General features: G+C 36.8%; 1 protein-coding gene and 1 long non-coding RNA gene across 2 annotated transcripts; both read left to right on the forward strand.

Annotated features, from left to right (window-relative positions):
• Window positions 1-8,329: 8,329 nt before the first annotated feature.
• LOC133529559 (cytochrome P450 6B4-like) lies at window positions 8,330-16,295 on the forward strand. Its single transcript, XM_061867304.1, has 2 exons — window positions 8,330-9,683; window positions 11,731-16,295. Exons 1-2 carry the CDS (start codon window positions 8,381-8,383, stop codon window positions 11,895-11,897), a joined length of 1,470 nt encoding a protein of 489 aa, XP_061723288.1. The 5' UTR covers window positions 8,330-8,380; the 3' UTR covers window positions 11,898-16,295.
• A 1,464-nt stretch (window positions 16,296-17,759) lies between these two features.
• Window positions 17,760-18,873, forward strand: LOC133529799 (uncharacterized). Its single transcript, XR_009801215.1, has 2 exons — window positions 17,760-18,077; window positions 18,645-18,873. It is a non-coding gene; the product is annotated as an uncharacterized LOC133529799 (long non-coding RNA).
• The last annotated feature ends 3,244 nt before the right edge of the window (window positions 18,874-22,117 follow it).

The raw sequence follows: 22,117 nt of genomic DNA on the forward strand, positions 1-22,117 counted from the left end.
GGATTAGTTGTCAAGTGGACCGCAGGCTCCCATGAGCCGTGGCAAAATGCCGGGACAAAACGAGGAAGAAGAAGAGATAACAAAGATTAAATGGAAGAGATCCCTGAAAGGCATAAGTTCGCCTTTGTACTTAGCTTTTCCTGATTGTAAGTTACTTTTATTGTGTGTTTTTGTACAATAAATAGTTTACTACTACTACTACCGCCATTATAAGAATTAGGAACATTTCTATGAAATCTGTTTGTTTCTCCTATATTTTACAATAGCTATACATATTTAGCTATGGTTAAATTATGCAAAAATATTTTCCATTATATAAATATCCAGAGAAAATAATTGAAATTGAAATTGAAAGCTTTATTTCAGACACATTAGGTATCCATATCTTGGTTAGTAACAATGTAACAAAACAATAAACGAAATAAAAATAATGATAGTATTAAATACTTAAGGCTAAAAACAAAAACTAAAGATAATTTCCAATTTTAAAATTCGCAGTCTAGATTACCCGCTGTCACCGGACATGTAATTTCATCCAGTGTTGCTGGAACGGACAATCCAGCCTGCTGGCCACCACGCGTAGGAGGCTGTTGGAGCTGGCGCACACGCGTCGGATCAGGGATGCCGCACGTTTACGCATAATGGCGTGAAAGCCATCTGTCCTGGGCTCCGTGAACATACCTGAAGCACTGCAGTAGCCCGGCAGCCCCATCAACATCCTAAATGCGTTGTTGTATTGTACCCTTAGTGTATTCAGGGTACTAATAGAATATCACACCCACAGGCTGCATAATGAGGACCCCTTTCTCTTAATGTAGAATAGGGTTCAAAAGTGAATGAACAAGTTATGAATGAATTCATTCATAAATTGTCCATGCAAATTTGAACCTGATAGTACATTTATACACTGTACTAATAGTTACCTACTAAGGAGCCTACAACTTACACCTGATACACTAAAGAGCAACAACAAAACTTTCCATACAAAGTGACCCGTGTTCATTGCCCTTGAGCAGAGGCGGCGTTAGGCGTGGGCGACGTGGGCCTCTGCGTACGGCCTTTTTTTATGTAATAGGCTGCAAACGAGCAGACGAGCCGCCTGATGGGAAGCAGTCATCGCCGCCCATGGACATAAGCAACATCGGAGGAGCCACTTATGCGTTGCCAACCTTTGAGAACCCTAACTACCTGTTTCTTGGAGAACCCCATGTCATAGCGCAAGGGAAACACCTCAGAAGGTACCTCATTCCACAACTTGCACGTTCTGGGAAAAAAAACGAGCGAGATGCCCGCTTGTTCTTGGTTTGCCACGTGTCGAGAAAGTGAGGATGAACTTTGTTTCTTTGGCGGGAGGTGCGGTGATAAAAACGTGACGGTGGCACCAATTCAAAAAGTTCTTCAGAACATTCCCCATTGTACAGACGGTAGAACAGGCATAGAGCCAACGTCTCTCCGAAGACTGAGAGGTTCCAAACCGACTGTGAGATCGGGGTTACCAACAACAAACCTCGCGGTCCGAGGGGCCTCGCGCCTTAAATAAGTATAATATCTCGGATACAATATACAACGTAAAAATATTCGTTATTTCTTGCTCCACCAGAGGGCCTCGCTAAATGTACCTTGCCCACATAAAATTTTGGTCTTGCCCCGCCACTGCCCTTGAGCCTAGCTATTGAATTAGTTCAGAGAACAACAGACTCATTCAGTATAGTTAGTCCCATTGTCAGTTTCAAGAAGTAAGCTATCGGCCGGAAACTGTAACATACTTATTTAGTTTACTAAGTACGGCTCATGAATGAAAACATTGTTAATAAGTTAATAACAATGTAGTCTGGTGTAGAGTTACCATCATAACTCTGCAGCGATTTTGATAACACAGACTGTGCCAGTGTTATTTTAAACGTCAAATTTATATGAAATTATGTCGTACTTATAAATAACACTTTCACAGTCTTGGTCTAACTACCGACTCTAGCGGCGGCCATAGGTGGGAACAAAAGGTCGGATCGCTGTGTCTCGCTCCAACCTATGGTCGCCGCTCGCCGCTGCCGCCGCCGCGCGATGTCGTGGCCGGGCCGTTAGAGTGCAGATATTTTTAACCAAATTGACCGTCCCGATATTTGATCAGAGAGAGATAAGTAGTCGTCAAGCATCACAGTCGCCACTAATGTGGTACGATTACAATATTTTCAGTTAATTCGTGTATGATTGTGGCTTTCCAGGTCCTTATGCTTATGGACCCTTTTCTAATGCAAAATCACATTTATTTGAAGAAAGTATAATGTAAGTAATATAAAACTTTAGAGGTAAGTAACCGTAATTGTGTATTTTTTTTATATACTACGTCGGTGGCAAACAAGCATACGGCCCGCCTGATGGTAAGCAGTCTCCGTAGCCTATGTACGCCTGCGACTCCAGAAGAGTTACATACGCGTTGCCGACCCTAAACCCGCCCCCCCCCGTAGTTGAGCTCTGACAACCTTACTCACCGGCTGGAACACAACACTATGAGATGAGTAGGGTCTAGTGTTATTTGGCTGCTGTTTTCTGTAAGGTGGAGGTACTTCCCCAGTTGGGCTCTGCTCTAGATCTGGAATGACATCCACTGGCTGTGCCCTACCACATAAAACGAGATGACATTCACAATGCCCATACCTCTCTTTTAGACGTAGTTTAAGGACGTACGTACGTTTAGGGTCCAAAAGTCCCGGGTATTAAGGGTGGTAAACAAGAATTTTGTTTTGTTTCGTTTTTCCTGTATTGTTGCACACACTCTTTGCAGCACCAGGCTTATTTTTCTTATCTGTCTATTATAAATTCAAATTCAAAATTGACTTTAAAAAAAGTTGTCATTCTGATTACTTGGTTACATATTTATATTGATTGGTTGTGTCGTTGATGTGATTTTCTGATTATTGTAAATATTTATTAAAATAATAACAAAGGTAATATATTCCTCCTTTTTAGGGTTCCGTAGTCAACTAGGAACACCCACACACACCTACACCCACAGTTCATCCCTTGGTTAACAATCTACCATACTTTAAGCTCCAGTTTAGCTTATTGTGACGGAAGAGTAACTACGGAACCCTACTCTGAGCATGGTCCGACATGCTCTTGGCCGGTTTTTAAAATTACAGTCTACCATTCCGTACCATCTTTTTTATATACCGCCCGTGGCACACACAATGTTTTTCATCACACTTGTAAGGAAGAAATTAAAATAAACTTCTGCCTAATTTCGGACGTACATTATTGCCCTACGTCAAAATTGAGGATTTAGATACGAACCGCATCGCCTAGCAAGTGTGGTGAAATTGTACATTACGATACAAGTGCGAAAAGTAGGAAAATCGCACGTGTATTGTACAACGTTTAACAGTACATATGGCCCTTTAAATTTTCGACATACACACGTATAGTGCTAGTTACCGCACTAGGGCTGTAAAGTAGCACCATATCTACTCGTATTGTAGAATTCATTACAGCCTAGATCGAAATTTAGGATTTACGGAACGCATCGCCTACGTGTAAAACTTGTCTTTTACGAGCAAGTGCGATGAAAAAATGTTTTAAAATTTGCAAAATGTTTCAGTTATTGTAGGTATATTTCAAAATCAGGAGGTAAGATACGACGAAACATAATTCATAACAATATACTATCATATTTATCTTTATCCTCGGCATAGACTGATATGATACCAAACAAACAAGTTGCTACCTGCTTACATTATCGCATTTCATCACCGCATATATGTGATACGACATTTGTTATACAGAGTGGCCCGCCATAACCCGACCAACATTCTGATAGCAATTTGAGTAAAAGAAAGTCATTTATTCTTCTTCCTCGCGTTGTCCCGACATTTTGCCACGGCTCATGGGAGCCTGGGGTCCGCTTGACAACTAATCCCAGATTTGGCGTAGGCACTAGATTTTACGAAAGCGACTGCCATCTGACCTTCCAACCCAGAGGGTAAACTAGGCCTTGTTGGGATTAGTCCGGTTTCCTTACGATGTTTTCCTTCACCGAAAAGCGACTAGTAAATATCAAATGATATTTCGTACATAAGTTCCGAAAAACTCATTGGTACGAGCCGGGGTTTGAACCCGTGACCTCCGCATTGCAAGTCGCACGGTGTTACCGCTAGGCCACCAGCGCTTTTTATTATTTATTAACGCAAAAAATAAGTACACAGCAACGAATAAGCATAAAAAAAGACACACAATGTGTAAGACCAGTGGGGTTACTTCGTGCATGACTAGCACAAAAATTATTGAGAGAAAAAAAGATGAACCTGACGTCGTAGTCACTAATCGTTTTGACTGTTCGAAGACAATACAATATAATAATGCGTTCAGGGTGTTGATGCGGCTGCCCCGCTTCTGCAGCGCATCGGGGATGTTTGCGGAAGCGAGAGTTGACTGCTTTTATGCAACAATCAGAAAGAAATGCGCGTCCCTGGTGCGGCGGGTGCGGGATAGCCGCAACAGCATCCTGGCCATGATAGCGGATAGGATTGATTGTCCTTATATACGACATTGCTGCAGTGTGCACATCTCTAACAATGCTCAAGTAGTGGGGTGATGTGCGCACTGTTGCAATGGAGTATTTATTTATTTGTGTACATGATGATGATGTCCTCCCAGACGTATCCGTCGACGGCGACATCCTGACAAATAAAAGGGTCTTAACTATTACGTGCATGGGCGCGGACGTGGCTTGCGAATCCAAATTTTGTTTTAAAAGTCCGGCAACACGAATCACAGTAGAGCTGCCCAGATGCGTTGTATGTGAAATGGTAGGAGGGCTTGGGCTGAGTTTTTCGGAGCTGGCGTTTGGCGTCAAGATCTTCAAGTCGGGTGTGCTCGAAGTTACTAAGACCTGTGTTGACAGCAGTTCGCCAGTCCGATCTCCGAGATGCAAGCTCCTCCCACGACTCGCATGATACGCCGGTGGCCGAAAGGTGGCGTTTTAAGACATCCTTGTAGCGTAGGTACTGCCCACCAGCCTTGCGTTTACCTGCAGCTAGCTCAGAGTAAAACACTACTTTAGGCAGTCTAGATGGTGCCATACGTACAAGGTGCCCACACCAACGCATACATACATGCGATGCGATGTATACATATATTTGTGTACATAGCCATAGTAATATAAAAACCTTAGATATAAGAATACTAACGTAGATAATAAGATCATGAGCTATTATGTTACTAACCATGTATTATGAATCCTTGTTATTTGAAATAAATGATTAATAATAATGAAGACAAAAAAATCTTGATTTGACTAGTCAAAAATATTATATACCTAACGTATATACATTATTGTAGTAATTTACGGGCTGAATATATAGGTCATACTGAGCAACTTTTACCATGGGACCAACCCCGAAATCGAGAAAAATAATTACTAATTAATTTTGAGAGAAAAAAATGAGAGAGACAAAATGTATGAAAGAGCCATATTTTTTTGCGATTTCGGGGTTGGTCTCATAATAAAAGTTCACGCTCAGTATGACCTATATTCACCCCGTAAATGATTGCAGGTTATAAACACCCTGTATTTTACCCACACGAAATAGCAATGAAAACGGGTTACCTACTTTTTACAGAAGTTCTGTACAACACGACTCATTGTTATTAATCTAGAGTGTTTATTAATACAGTCTGTCAAGCCATTTCCGTCAGTAGAAAAAAGCGGCAAATTTAAAAAATGTAACCGCGTAGGGTTATCACCCATAGAAAATTTGAATTTCGCGCCTTTTTCTAGTGACAAAGTTTTTTGACGACTATTAGAGGAACATTATTTGTGACGTTCCACGGGTATGAAAAGAGCGTACTCTACTCCCATATTAAAGGCCGGCAACGCACTTACAACCCCTCTGGTGTTGCGGGTGTCCATGGGCGACGGTAATGACTTACCATCAGGCGATTCTTCTGCCCATTTGCCTCCTATAACACAAAAAAGAACCTTGTGGCGGCATTTACTTTTAAAACGTCAAGTACTATATTATAATCTGCTCGGTTTTTTAGGCCCATCCTGTATATAATATACCTACACCAAAAATTTAGTTTACATAGAGCAAAAATAACCTCTTTTATGCTATAACACCAATATATTTAAATGCGTGTTTATCTATTCGGGTATTCACCTTTTACAATCTTACACGACGCTCAAAGCACGGGGATTCCCCTAATTATGTCGCTCAATTGTTTCTCATGTGACCTAAAGATAACACTATGTTTTTCAATCATATCTGAGAGGTGCCTTAAAAAAAATTACATCTTATAAAATACCCGTTGTTGTGTACTTAACAAATAACGGGGAATTATTCTTGGTTAGTGTTACCAATCTAAAAATTACTTAAAATGTATTTAACATGGCAATTTTTTTATATAAATTAAAACAAAAAATGTTTATTCTTTACCAAGATTTAAGGATGACTCACAGGGATCGGAAACCGGTATTTTTTGTATGGCAACGAAACGGTATTTTTTCGTTCTTTGTTAATTACTTCATTTCTAATTAGGCAATCTAATAATACGAAGTCGTTATCTGAAAACACAACTGAGTCCTACATTTAGAGTATAAAATAAACCGAAATATATGGTTATTACGATGTTTTTGCAAAAAAACTGGTTACGATCCCTGATAACTCACGCTAGACCGGGCCGGAGCCTCCGACACGTCATTTTCTATAACGGCTGATCGGTTATCACGTGGTGCTCTCCATAGATCCGGCCCTGGCCCGGTCTAGCGTGAGTCATCCTTTAATCATCAATAAAAAACAATATTCTAAAACCATAACCGCCTCTATAGTCATAATATAATATATCGATAACTTCCCGACCCCCAACTTTTGAACTGAGAGTCTAAAAATATGAATATTACATTAAATTAGTTATGGCATTATGTCCGCCTTTTGTACTATAAGGTTTTCTTTTGTGCAATAATATTAAATACACATTTCTGAATTTCGCACATAGTGTGTAATAGGATTTGCCATATGGGCAACCACGAAAAACGTGGTCCGACTTGCTCATGGCCGGTATTTAACTTTCCTAGTATCCCGGATTCGTCATACAAAACTAACTTCAAAGAAAAATCTAAACAACAATTATCCACTGAACGGTACTTATGTTTATTTGATCAAAGTAACTTACCTACTCGTATTACACAATTCATAAACTACCTAAGTATGTACCTACCTATTACGCATTAATCAATATCGTATTACTCAGCATTCACGGCAATTATTCTAAATAATTGTGCAATCAAGATTAAACATATTTTTTTTCTAACCGCCATACCGAGAATATTTAGTTATGGCAACATTTACTAGGTGGATCCTAGAAGCGATTGACGTCGACAGAGTTGCCAGTTTATGTACAAGTCTACTATTTGGTAGAATTTTCATCTGAAGGATTATTTTGTTTTGTATATTATGGCATTATTTTATAATTAATTGAGAAACATAAATACCTACTTTGAACATAATAAAGTCAATCAATATAGTTAGGTTAGACATATATAGATAAACAATGTCCTAAATATCTTTATAATTTACCTAATTTCGATTCTTTCGATTATTTTATCACGACCAGGCCGCGTAGCCAACATTTAAATCGCTTAATCTCTGTAGCGATCGAAACGCAACTGTCACAGTCGCACTAATATGGAAGAGTGATAGAGAGACACAAAGCGTTTCGTTATCGTAGCGATAGCGATTATCACCTTGGCTAGGCCGGCAGCCCAAGTTAATTTGTTTTATAGTGAAATATTATATGAACATGAAATTCGTTAATTATTTAAAATGAAAAGCCAATAAAATGTTTCTATTTAACGATATAAATGCCACTGTAAGGGGTCGTCCTAATACAACGCGACTAAGCGATTATCGCAACTTCGCGCGAATTTTATTCGCGCGAACATGCCATCAAACATATTGAACTCGAATAGGTGTCCTAATTGGCCGCGCGATTGTCAATTAGGACATTTATTCGAGTTCAATATGTTTGATCGTGCGTTCGCGCGAATTCACGATAATCGCGTAGTCTCGTTGTAGTCGGAAGTCGTGGGCAGAATCTAGTCTAATATAAGTATTATTTGTAGAGAACTTTGAAAGCCACCCTCAGTTGTTTCTAAAGTATAATAGCTAGAAATATATTATTCTTATATACATTACAAATTCTATGTATATTTATTTCGTAGTTAAACTATAAATAATAATAGTAGAATCTAGTAGCTAAACCGAGGTAATATCCGCGATGGTAGAATCGGCACAATATATAAATGGTCACACCATTTGAAATTATTCAGTTCACTGTAACAACATAGCGGAAAACTAAGTGCCGGAGAATACTGAAACCCATAACAATGACTCTTATAATATTAATTATAACATTTGTTATTTGTCTTGGTTATAGTTTATACCAACACTTTACCAAGTTCAATAATTATTGGGAGATCAGAAATGTGCGGGGACCGAAACCTACTTTTTTCTTCGGGAATATCATAGATTCCTGTTTGCGAAAAAAACCAGTTGGAGTTGTGTTCAAGGAAATATACGATGCTTATCCAGAAGAGAAAGTTGTCGGGTTTTTCAGGATGCGTTCTCCGGATCTGCTTTTAAGAGATTTAGATGTCGTAAAATATGTTTTGATAAAAGATTTCGATATATTTACTGATCGTGGAAAGGAATACAGTAAGTCAGGGCTCGGAGCGAACTTATTCCACGCAGACAGCGCCACCTGGCGGGTGCTGCGGAAGCGATTTTCACCAATGTTTACGTCTGGGAAATTGAGGAATATGATGTACTTGTTGACGGAACGTGGAGACAGGTTCGTTGAGTATATTGACAGGATAACAAAGAAGGGTGCAGAGCAGGAGATCCATGGACTTACGCAAAAGTTCACCCAATCTGCCATAATTGCTTGTGTCTTTGGATTAGACCTTGACACCTTTGACCAGCAACATGAAACCCTTCAAAGGATTGACAAGAAGATCTTCAGCGTGAAATACGGCTCGGAGCTGGAAAGCATGTATCCAGGTATTTTAAAGAAGATTGGAGGCTGGTTGTTTCCTGAAGAAGTAAAGACATTCTTTTCCAAATTAATCAAAGTGATTGCTATGAGAAATGGGCAGCCCTCAAACCGACATGACTTTATGGATCTGCTTTTAGAGCTGAAAAAAGAAAATACCTTAGATATGACTGATGAAGACATAGCGGCACAGGCATACATCTTCTACGCAGCAGGATATGAATCCAGTGCTTCCACCATGGGTTTCTTATTATACCAGTTAGCTTTAAACCAGGACATACAAGAGAAACTATATGCAGAAATAAAAGAAGCCTTAGAAAACAACAATGGAGAGATGACATATGATGCTATCATGAATCTGGAATACATGGAAAAAGTCTTCAATGAAACGTTGAGGATGTATCCGATCATCACCAAACTGAAGCGAAGATCTAAAGCTCCTTATAAGATTCCAGAAACTAATATAATTATTGATAAAGGCCAATTGATTAAAATTTCAGTCCTTGGCATACATCATGATGAGAAATACTACCCGAACCCTGAAGTCTTCGACCCGCAGAGGTTTTCTCCGGAGAATGTGCAAGCGAGACACAAATGTGCTTTCCTGCCTTTTGGAGAAGGACCAAAGCAATGTATTGGTAAGTGAGATAATTTGGTTTTTCTTTTAATTTTATATTTACTCTAATATCATCCTTCCTATCTATGTTATAAGATTGAAGTTTAAATATACTTTAGTAGGCAGATATGTAAATTATGTGTATGTATGCTGTGTATAACAAATGACTGGGTGGCTTATACTTTTTTTTAAATCTTTATTGCGCAAAGGAAACCCACTGTTCAAAAGGCGAACTTAATGCCATAGGGCATTCTCTACCAATCAACCTTTAGGCAAAGCAGATAAGTTGTAGGCGGTGCAAAAACATGAGGTATAGTTGATACAATTAGGTACCTGTACAAACACAATACAATCATAAAAAATACACAAACAAACATACATAGGTATATATAAATAATATTGATACAAATACATAATATATTTACATACACATACATATATATGAAATCAGATGAACTTACAAAGCAGAAACACTAAGATTTTCCAGTACTTTTATTTTACTAATAAAACAATATTTACCTAAACACAACCAGTTCTTATTAGCTTAATGATTGCATTGTGTTTAAGTAATATTTTACTTGTTTACTCTGCCCTTTTTGGACTTTATTACCTTTGTATGAGCAGTGTTGATATACTATTTATTTTACTGTTATTATTTACCCCTATCTAAGTACCTACAGATATTTGAACAAGGAAGTCAAGGAACCCACCTCTCAGTAGTACCTATTAGAAACCAGTGTCATGACCTCTCGTCAGGAATAGTTATAACGAATCAAGGGGTCAATGTATAGCAGTCATTGTATAGTGATGTTTAAATTCGTATGCTACTTTCATTTCTCAATTAAAGGAATACTAGGAAATAGATAACAACACAAAGAGTTACTTTTTATTATCTCACAGTAGTACTGTTTAGCAGAGCAAAATATCCAACATTGATAAAGTAAGTTTATCAGGCATTGTATTACCATTTTATTGAAAATTCCCAGTGTATGTTGACCCTCCAGATCGATGCAAAAAGCTCTAAGTGGAGATCTCATTATACTGGATTATACAAGGCAAAATGCTTATAAGCAAATGCAGTAATAATCCAGCTAAAACAATGATCTTATAGTGCTTTATTATTTATGGTTTTTAACAAAGGTCCATTTAGTTATTATTGTTATGAAGTCTAAGGAATTTTTTTGCCTCCAATTTGACAGATGACGTAAGTGGCGTTGTATGGCTCCTTACATTATAGGTACGGAAACTCTGATAGGTAGATTAGGTAGTCAAATGCTTGACACTTAGGGGGTAATTTTTTTCTTAGACTATTATCAATAACGCTTTGGTTTTTAAACACTTGAGATCTGAGAAGGAAAGGGAAGAAGAAAAGAAAATGATCCTGCCTATGAAGCCGATCGATGGTCCCGGGTTCAAATCCTGGTAAGGGCATTTATGTGTGTGATGAGTATGGATATTTGTTTAGGAGTCATGAGTGTTTTCTATGTATTTAATTATATAAATACACATATTGGTATTATAATGATATGTCGCATCCAACTGGTTAAATTAGCCAGCTACCTAGACGTCTAGCCCGTTCATTAAAAGCCGGCATCTAATTAAATGGGTATAGAACAACCAGCCAAGTCATTGATCGCAACATTTAACCAGATGGCCGGACTTTGTGTAGTCAATTAGTTAAGACATTGATGAATTTATGATGTTTGGTTAGATTAGGTTATTTATTTATTTATTTTATTGTAAATGTATTTATTCTTTATTTATTTAAATTTCTTTCCGTTTTGTAAGTTTTTTAGGTTACATTTAAATCACTTGGCTGAGTGACCCAGACGTTTTCAAAGGGCCGACTTTCAATACTCCAAGTTGTTAAACGTAGTTTGATACCAGTTCAATTAACTGTCGGTCTAGGCACGGCGTTTAATAAATAGCCTAGGTGAGTAATTAGCTGTCTAGTTTAACCAGATGGCTGCGACATAGTTCCCACAACACAAGCCTTATTGAGCATACCGTGGGGCTTAGTCCATTTGTCCCATAATATTGATTTATTTACTTATTTTATGTTATTACAGGTATCCGCTTCGCACAAATGCAGTCCTGGGTGGGCCTGGCCAAGCTGCTCCTCCGCTACAGAGTGGAGCCTTCAGAGAACACTCCGCTCCGCTTCGCATATGAGCCGCGGAGGGTCATGCTGTATCCGAAGGGAGGCTTCCCAATTAATATTGTTAGAAGACATTAATTTCAAATATTTACGTGTACAGTACGTCAAGTGCAGAAATATGGGTAATAAAAAAATAATAATAATAATAATAAAAAAAAGACTTAAGAGCTATGGCACATATTTTTGAGCAACTTGTGTGCACCCATATTTTTACACTTGACTGTTTCTAGTTTGTGATTGATACATGGTTTTTATTCCTGCTTATGTATACTCGCCATCAGAAATATCAGAGCGGCCAAGTTGCTCTTAAATATCTGAACACACCTCAATTGTCAAGGCGTTAGAGTGCGTGTTCTGATATTTTTGAGCACCTCGGCCGCTCCGATATATCTGATAGAGACTGTACCAATTTTGTACTAAAATGACACAAGATGGGGCAATCAAACTGTCATTTTAAAATAAGTATATGAGATAAGAACAAAGCTTCGGTGGTGTCTTTAAATATCGACTTAATATTCTGATATGTGTTAAAATTGGAAATCAACTGTACCCTTAAAAACCATATGTCAATCAGAAACTAGACTTAATTATTTACGCGGTTGCTATACTAAGTGCCACTTGCACCATCTCACTAACCCGTGGTTAACCGGTTAAACCTGGAGTTAACATGGTTACCAGTAAATTTGACACTGGGTTAACGGTTTAACCGGTTAATCTCGGGTTACTAGGTCGGTGCAAGTGGCGCTAAAGGTGACGTTTGGATACCAACTGCAGCTGCATACTGTTGCGACTTTACTGCAGCGCAGCGGACTCAGCGTCGCCGCCGCATTATTGCCGCGAGTATGACGTTCGCTCCGTCACTTATTTTGTCAAATAAGTGACAGATACAGCTGCAGCAGTAATATCGCAATAGTTAACAGCTGGAGTCGCCACAGTTACCATCTGAATGTCACCTTAATACGGATCCGCATGCCGCTCCCGGTGTGTGTGAGAGACCGCTATGCACGTATATATCAGTGTCCCGTGTGACCGTCTTTCCTATGCCTACCCTACCGAATTTATAAGACTTGATTATTTTCCACTATTAATATAGATTAGATTCGTTCTAATAATTATTGCACAAATAAGGTTATGCTTTAAGATGATAGTGGACGCCCGCTTCTCCATACAAACGTAATCCCCATTTTCCTTCCTGAATATTGACATTATGGAAAAAAAGTAGATTAACCATTCAAACCGACCCCAAGATGCCAACAAGAACCAAAGGTAAGGTTTATAAAACCGCTGTAAGACCAATTTTACTGTACGGTGGTGAATCCTGGGCTATGAAGAAAAAAAAGAACAAAAACTTCATACCACGGAAATGCGTATGCTACGCTAGGCAGGTGGAGTTACACTTAAGGATAAAGTGCGCAATGAACACATGAGGGGGAGTTTCCAAGTTGCACCTATTACAGAGAAAATAACTGAGACCAGACTGAGATGGTTTGGGCATATAGTTAAAAAGTGTGTTCATGACTACACAAAAGAGAGGGAAGGGCAGGCCGCGGACTACGCGGATGATCAACGTCCAGAAGGACATGAATGAAATGTGGCCTGTCTGTGACGATGCAAAACAGCGGAATATAGATGACGCCTTAAAATCAAGAAAGCCGACCTCGCGTAACGGGGTAAGGCGAGGACCAAGAAGAAGAAGAACCATACCACAGCTGTGTCCCTGCGTTTGACTTTCTTCAATTTTTTTATTAACGAGTTAGGAGATAAACGTAATTCAGTTAATATAATGTGATAATCCAAATCAAAAGGGACCTTATGGCGGTCGGTGCTTACGCCATTATACATACATTTTGCTTTGACAGATTGAAAACAAAAGTGAAATAAGCTCAATTTCAATTTAGTACCAAATTCGACTTTTTTTTTAAATAGAAACTTTTTCCTTGTAGAACATTGAAGGTTCAATTCAATTCGTTATTAAATTCTCCATAATACAGTTAGTTTCCTTTCTTGCACATAACGCTGTTAATTTGCAAAATATAAGGGTTTTGTCACTGACCCGTATTATTTGCCCGCGAGTGTACATCTATATATTAATACTGCTTAAATAATTATTCTATAATGTTATCCAGAGAGGAAAATGAGGACTATGTTTGTATGGAGAAGCGGTCACGTGAAATTAGTTATATAGAACTAAATTTAAGAATATTGAATATTGTTGTGATCAGGTGTTTAAGATTAATTCAGTACCCAATGGAAAATACATGAATAGACAAAGGAAATTTTGAGACAAATAACTGCAAATTCTAACTTAGACAGCTTTAATAGATGGCGCTGCCACGGTGCTACAAATGTTTTAGGAGTAACTATATTGTCATTGTATGAGGCCATACATATCCATCTACTTGAGCTGTCAAGACTGGCTACAATATTATGCATTACTTAGCTGTCAAGTATTTTTCCTATGCCACGCTGACAGCTGATGCTGATGCGCGGTGACAACTTCATCTCAATACAATTTTGCGTTTTAAGGTTACGAATTACGAATTGTATGGAGATGACATCTATCACCATACCCAAGCTATGTGAAAAATATTTTAGACTTTCTGTATCTGATTATTTAGAGTTTAAAAACCAAGAGTTTGTACTACTTTCTTGGTTGTCAATAAGGGTGAATTTAGGGTGTTTTCTCTTTGTATCTAAATACCATTAGCAGCCATTTAAAATACAGTTGAAATTCATTTGTTCATATCCGTCACTTCATTGACGTTATTGGGTTCAGGGCCACTTGCACCACTCCTGGGTTAGCCACTACTACTAATTGTACTAGTATAGTATGATTTTTCTCAAATTATTTATACACATAAGATCCAATGTATTAAACAAAAGCCATTGTTTCTTTTGTGCGATCGGTCAGCTCCCGTATTAGCCACGTGGCAAAGCAACAATGTTCTTTAAAAAGCAACGGTATCGGGATAGTGTTAAGGTTCAAATCTATACAATATGAGCGGTCGCCTACATTGAGGTGGTCGATCGTCCTACATTACCAAAACATGTTACATGTACATAGATTTGAACCTTAAAACCACTAAGATACAGCCGCTTTTTAAACGACACGCGACATTGTTGCTTTGCCACACGCCCAACACCGGGGCCGACCGATCGTGCAAAACCACGGCTTTTGTTCAACAGATTAGTGTCTGAGTCGTAAAAATCATTTGAGACAATTCATACTATAACTCCGGGTTTAACCGGTTAACCACGAGTTAGTGGTTAAACCTGGATAGCGCAAGTGGCCCTTAGAAATTTTAAAAAGAGAAGAAATTTAACAGGTTATTTGATTCTGGTTAGACAGACAAAGATTTATGAACAATGAGACTAAGATAAGAGTATTTAATTGCCAACAAAGTTAATTTTTATTCTATGCATCTGACATACCTATTTGTCACATGTGTATTTGTTTTAAAATTAAGAATTTATAGAGCGAGAGAAATATGTATCCTTACCTACTTTCGATTGTTGTCAAGTATAATTACTCAACAGCCCGATTCAAACTTTATTAAGATATGTCAAATATTAGGTATATATCAGATATGTCAGTGTCAAAAGAACGTCATTTTTGACACTAACATATCTTAAACTTCGAATCGGGCCGCAAGTGACAAAGTACATATTATGATTATGCCAAAATTCGGAGGTCAAAGTTTGAGGAAACTTTGGGGCGTAACTAATGTGGCAATCGTTAATCGTTAACGCAAATCGAAATCGTAATTTTAATCGAAATGTAAATTATTTATTAAGGCCACCCCACACTAGCGTCTCCCGAGCGTCAGCGTCTAGTCAACTCTGTGTCGTTGACGCCATCATGGCGCTGACTAGACACTGACTCTTCAAAGACGCTAGTGTGGGGTGGCCCTAATAAATAATTTACATTTCGATTAAAATTACCATACCTATAACTATTCGTTCGTGGGTCTCTATTGTTTCCCATAAAGTTTTAAGTCATAATGTATTGTTTGTCCGCATTTTTGTTAGTCATAATTTGGTTTTTCTCAGAAACGCGTACCTAACGAAAATCCTGAAAAGGTGACGGCTTCAAAATTATGGCTAATGATAATCTGACAGTCATTACATTATGACTTTCAATAATTATGTCAAACAAAGGGATCCGTTCGTTCGCATCTGTCAGTTTGATACATATTTTTTACTTTTCGATTGACGTTAACAATTAATGATTTTCACAGGCCCTAGGCAAGATGACAATCGTTCGCAGATAAACGAAACGCTATCTGTCTCTATCCCACTAATATGGAAGAGTGATAGAGGGACAATGGCATTTCGTTTCGTTTTCTGCAAACGATTGTTATTTTGGCTAGGCATGCCCCTTTATCTGTGATTTTAGGTATGTAATTAATCATAGTGGATTGTATTTAGAGTTTTTGTTTTGATTAAATTACTTAATAAAAATGAAAATTGATTGAATTGTTTTTTTTTCTTAATATATTATTTTATTATATTCCATCGATCATACAACTATTACTAGCTTCTGCCCGCGTCTTCGTCCGCGTGGAATAGTGATTTATAATAAAAACTATCCTACGTCTATCCGTCGTCTATCTCCATACCAAATTTCATCTTAATCGCTTGAGCGGTTTAAGGACCACCCCACATCTTATGAGCGTCAGCTTCTAGTCAATGCTATGGAAAATAGCATCGCTGCGCAGTTCGCCAACGTTGTGTTGAGCAGCAGCCAGAGAGTTTGACTAGACGCCGACGCTCGGGAGACGCTAGTGTGGGTGGCCTTAAGCGTGACGAGGTTAAAGACAGAGTTCCTTTCGCATACATATTATAATATTAGTAAGAATTATATAAAATACCTTATCGACCCCATTTATAGTGTCTTGTTGTAAAGTATTATAACAAGGCTGTAAGCTGTACCGGGAACTCATTAGACACATTACCCAAACTAATAAAATCGCCCTTTATTGCCGAGTGATTGGGACACAGAAGCGTGAAATCAGAAGTCAGACTCGCTCTTTTTCGTTTCTAATAATGACGTGGACCACGCATCATATTCCTGGAAACATGACTGATTCATTGTAATTAATCTTTGGTAAATCGAGTTTATGACGACTTTCAGGCCAATTCCAACAATATAATAATGACGATGGATCTGACATCATTCCAATATGAGATGGATGTAATCTCCTTTAGAGGACCTGCCGAATTGCGCATTATGTCAACCTTTAACCAAAAACGTCACTTTGGACACTGACAGATCAGTATCATATTCAAACAGATGTCAGATGTGAGTGTACAGTCAGATGCAAAAACCCAATCCAAAAACGTCACTTTTGACAATGACAGGTCAATATTAGCTTAGTGTCATATTGGAATGAGGATTCATAACTAAAATTCGAATTGGCCTGTATAGCAGTAATTACATCTAAAGAAAGTAATGAAACACACGGATGACGGTTGACAAGTTACGGGATTTTTTTCATAAGAACAGATATTACCATAGACATATGTTGTTACATGCCAGTACTAGATGGCGCTAGGAACTATATTTTAAACTTATTTTGATATATAAACAACACCCCCACTATATCAAAATAAGAAATAAACTAATATTTAACAGGTATAAACCAGTGAAACTATCTTTCATTAAAAAAAAAAACTATTTTGTCTCTACAGGCATATAAAATAAAACATGAAGTTATTACACTATTCAAGTGAATATAAAAAATGATTTAGTGATAACAGAAATTAACTAATAAAATCATTTCTGAACCACACCAAGCGTTTTCATAAACCTGTAATGTTTCACCTCTGGTAAACCTTTTGTTAACAGGTCAGCGGGCATGTTAGCGGTTGGCAAATATTTTGTTTCAACAATATCATTATCAATCACTTCCCTAATGAAATTATATCTATAGTCTGTCAAGCAAAGTCTGTCAGTAGCAATGTAAAGCAAACTGAAGTATGGCAACACTCACAGAGCAGTATTGCGCTAAGAAAAGCAGCAATGTACATCGAACCGAAACATATTTTTTTCCGCTGAGCGCGCTCTTCGTACGTCAACTAAAATTGCCGCTCGCGGTTTATTGAAGCATTTGGAAATTGTTATTATTATGAGAGGGACAATTTAAACTGGAGTAAAAACGATGTCAATCAATATGATAAACGAGATCAAAAAATACCTATTTGCAAACGGACTATGCTGGAGAAAATAATGTTTGAATCAAATCATTGCTTCCGCAGGTAGCTGGATTTTAATATATTATCAGATTTCTCGGTTGGAATTCAATATTAAAGATATATCACGATAAAATGCAATACAAATGCTCCTTTATGCAACCTTCAAAAGCTAATTAGACATATTTAGGTAGGTACAATCGAAAAATATATCAATAGATTGAATTAAAATAAAGGTTTGTATGCTTAGTAAAAGGTGGACGCAAAAGGCGAGCGCTCGCATTCTTAACCTTTGGTATGCTTAGGAGCAGATCTGCTACATATATATTCAACTTAAACATGAAGATGTCATAGCTAAATAAATGTAAAGGTTAAGGCATTTGCACTTGAGTACTTTTTAACAAACGAGCTGTTAGTAGGTACCTATACTACTGAATTTAACTAGAATAAAACAATCCATTGTTTTATTTAGGTAAATATTAAAACCTAGGTAAGTAACCCCTGAGCCATCACTGGCAGCGGTAGCCCTGGTAGGGTATCACTGTAACTATTCTTGTCACAATTGCAGGGCTTATTAAATATCAAATATCTGGACTATTTACATCATTTTGATATGGTTTTATTCTGTTTTAGCAAACTTAGAAGACAAATAGGGAGCAAAGAGAACATGAGCACCACGGTAGAAAGCTGTTTTTAACATCAGTTCAGAAACTGAAGAAGCCTTATGCCACTTGTTAATTGTAAATTAGTGTATTTCTCTTGAACAATGTCACATTCACATACCAGTGTAATTTTGAAATGGTTTTACAATATACTTATATAAATATACAGATTAAAAATAAATAAAACACAACTGCAGATATTTTGGTGTTCATTTAATTTCAAAGCAATTAAGATACGGGTCACTTTAGCTTATTTACACTTAATTCAGGCCATTCATTGAAAAAATATCATTAAGTTACCAATGTTACTGGTCCACTCCAAGCATCAGAATACTTTGTACCTAGTCACTTATTGCATCTTAAGCATAAAACAGATCTGTTTGAAAATTTGTAATTTCAAGTTTAAAGTTTCCACTCCAAGTTTCAAAATTTATTCTTATAGTAGTAGTTACACATAAAACTTAGTCTAAAGCAATTTGCCTAATTTATAGTACAGAGATATTCCAATATCTCTGAGACCACTCTTACATGCTAGCTTGGTAAGGTTTTGCTCACACTACTGTTTTTATACAGGCTAAAAATGTTAGATATTTACATGTATCGGCTAGATCATATTTTATATGTAGATATTTAAAAAAGTCATTTAGATATCAGGAGAATGCTGTTAAGAAATTTTATTAACTTTCACATTAGTCTATTCAAGACTTGTCAGGAACTGACACAATTTCAGTTACTCAAAATATTAATAAAAGATACCTTGACAATGGAAACTTAACAACTTCCACTCATGTGAGTAATATGGAGTTATATTGTTTCTGGATAAAAGAAGGTATGATTTAAATGTTAAAATATTTTTCTAAAATTATGCACACTGAATAAATGATTTTAATTTATTGAGCAAACAGGTAAAGCGACTTAAAACTTCTCTTTAATAGGTACATACCGACTTCACAAAGTATAAACTAGGATTTTCCATAGGTATACATGTGCAATAGCTGAGTGCAAATATCAAATATCAAATATCAAACATTTATTCAGCAAATAGGCCACAGGGGCACTTTTACATGTCCATTTTTACAAACAATAAATTTAAAAAAAAAAACAATTACAAATATCGAATCTATGAAATAATAAATACTTTATTAGAGATGTATACTGTCTCTAAATGTCAAATTACACAAAAAAAAAACTATGATAAAAAAATAAAACCATAAAATACTAAAATTCTTTAGAGATGTATAAGTCTCTAAGTGTCAGAGATAAAATATAAAAATATATATTAAATTATCCTTAGAGATGTAGAGGGTCGCCAAGGCTTGAATTCTTATATAAATAATTAAAAGACAAATAAATTAAAACAGACAAGAACCGAATGAAGTGTCTCACGTTAATGTCACTCAAAAGTAAAGTTACATACTTTAACATAACCTGTACCCCGTGTAAGCTTAAACAGACCGGTCTCCACAAACAGCATGAAACAAATCAGCCTAAATAATATATTTTCGTGATGATTAACAAACGGACAACTTTTACAATAATATGTAATCTAAACTATTGTCCCAATTTTTTTAGTTTTTTTAATTAACAAGTTTATTTTTCGTCTTGTTTGCGTTGTACACGTATGTACGTAAAGCGCCGTAGGTAAGTTTTGTATGAAGAGAAACTTTTACGAACGCCTTATATTGGGCGAGTTTTAATCCTGCAACAAACATATGGAAGTATTAGGTAGATGTTGCGAAAGAAATTAGGTATAATCAAGGTTCTTAAACGTCTTAAGATTGTTTAAAAAAGTTACCTTTGAAGATATTTGAGGAATTCGTCTGTTGATATTGGGAACAATCGAATCAGTTGCGGTTTCGAGGGCACAATTCGTGGTCTTATTGGATATATTTAGGCATACGTTTTATCTTTATTTAAGCCTTTTAACCCTGAAACAGAAAAAACTGCACATTATCTTAAAAATTCTCCGGGATCTTGCAGTAATTATCATAACCTCAAAATTTTCTAATGGTTAAGATCAACGAGCATGATTTTACTTACATTGTAGGCATCTTGACTTTGCTTATGGTCATGCACAATATTATTTAATATATTGGTATTTATTTTAATGCTGGGAGCAGAAATTTCTCTTGAATTAGCACCGATTCGGAATGTAAACAAACAAGATGGACGATCCACATTCTACAGATAAAACACAGATTACACGCGATTTTGGAATTATTCGAACACAGTGTTGCTAGCCCGCGATTTTTCAAATTTGCCGCGTTTTTCTACTGACAAGATTTGCTTGACCAACTATAACATCAATATGTTTACAACGCTTATGTGACTGATGATTATTTGCCAGCTTCAATGCGCTCTGACTGTCATTGTATACAACAATTTTATTGCTAAAACCCATCAGTTCCACTTCAAGGTTTTTCAAGTAAATGGCTTCACGGCAAGCTTCTGATAAAGCCATGTACTCACTCTCACATGAGCTCAAAGCAACAGTCCTTTGCTTTTTGCTCTCCCAAGAAATAGCAGAACCAGACTTCATAAAACAAAAACCTGTATATGACCGTCTGTCAATGGTATCACTCGCCCAATCTGCATCTACAAAACCTACCAGTTCTGCTTTTCCTTTGGAATATTTCAAACAATAGTCTTTTGTTCTCAATAAATATCTTAAAATTCTTTTAGCATAGTTCCAATGAACATAAGAATAAGAATTATTAAATTGACTCAAGTAACTAGTAGCATAAGATATATCAGGCCGAGTTAATACTGATAAATACATCAAGCTACCTATAAGTTTTTGTTATGGCAGGTTTTCTTCACAAAGATTTGTTTTTTCAACATTCAATTTACATTCTATAGGAGTTTCAACAGGGTTGCAATCTTCCATATCAAATTTTTTCAACAATGTCTCTATATAATTCTCCTGATCTATAGTAATGAAATTTTCATCTTTATTTATATTAATTCTCATGCCTAAGTATTGTTTTACTTGACCCAAATTTTTTAATTTAAACTTTTGACTCAGTGCCTTTACAAGATTATCTTTTTCTGTACTATGATTTGAAAATATCAAAAAATCATCAACATAAACACCAACAATAGTTTTCTTATTATTGTTATGATTTTTAACAAATACACAAGGCTCAAGTTTACTCTTAGTATATCCTAAGTTACACAAAGTTTCATCAACCTTTTTATACCAAGCAAGTGATGATTGCTTTAAGCCATAAACAGCCTTTTTTAATTTTAACACTTTATTTGAATCAATGACAGGAAAACCTTCTGGAAAATGCATAAAAATGCTTTCTTTAAGCTGGCCATTAAGAAAGGCTGTTGTGACATCTAAATGAGTGATATCCATATCTAACTGCACACTCAAAGCAAACAGTAACCGCAAAGTTGAGTGCCTAATTACAGGGGAAAAGGTTTCTTGATAGTCCACAC

The sequence above is a fragment of the Cydia pomonella genome, chromosome 21, assembly GCF_033807575.1.
Source record: "Cydia pomonella isolate Wapato2018A chromosome 21, ilCydPomo1, whole genome shotgun sequence".
Classification (NCBI taxonomy): Eukaryota; Metazoa; Arthropoda; class Insecta; order Lepidoptera; family Tortricidae; genus Cydia; species Cydia pomonella.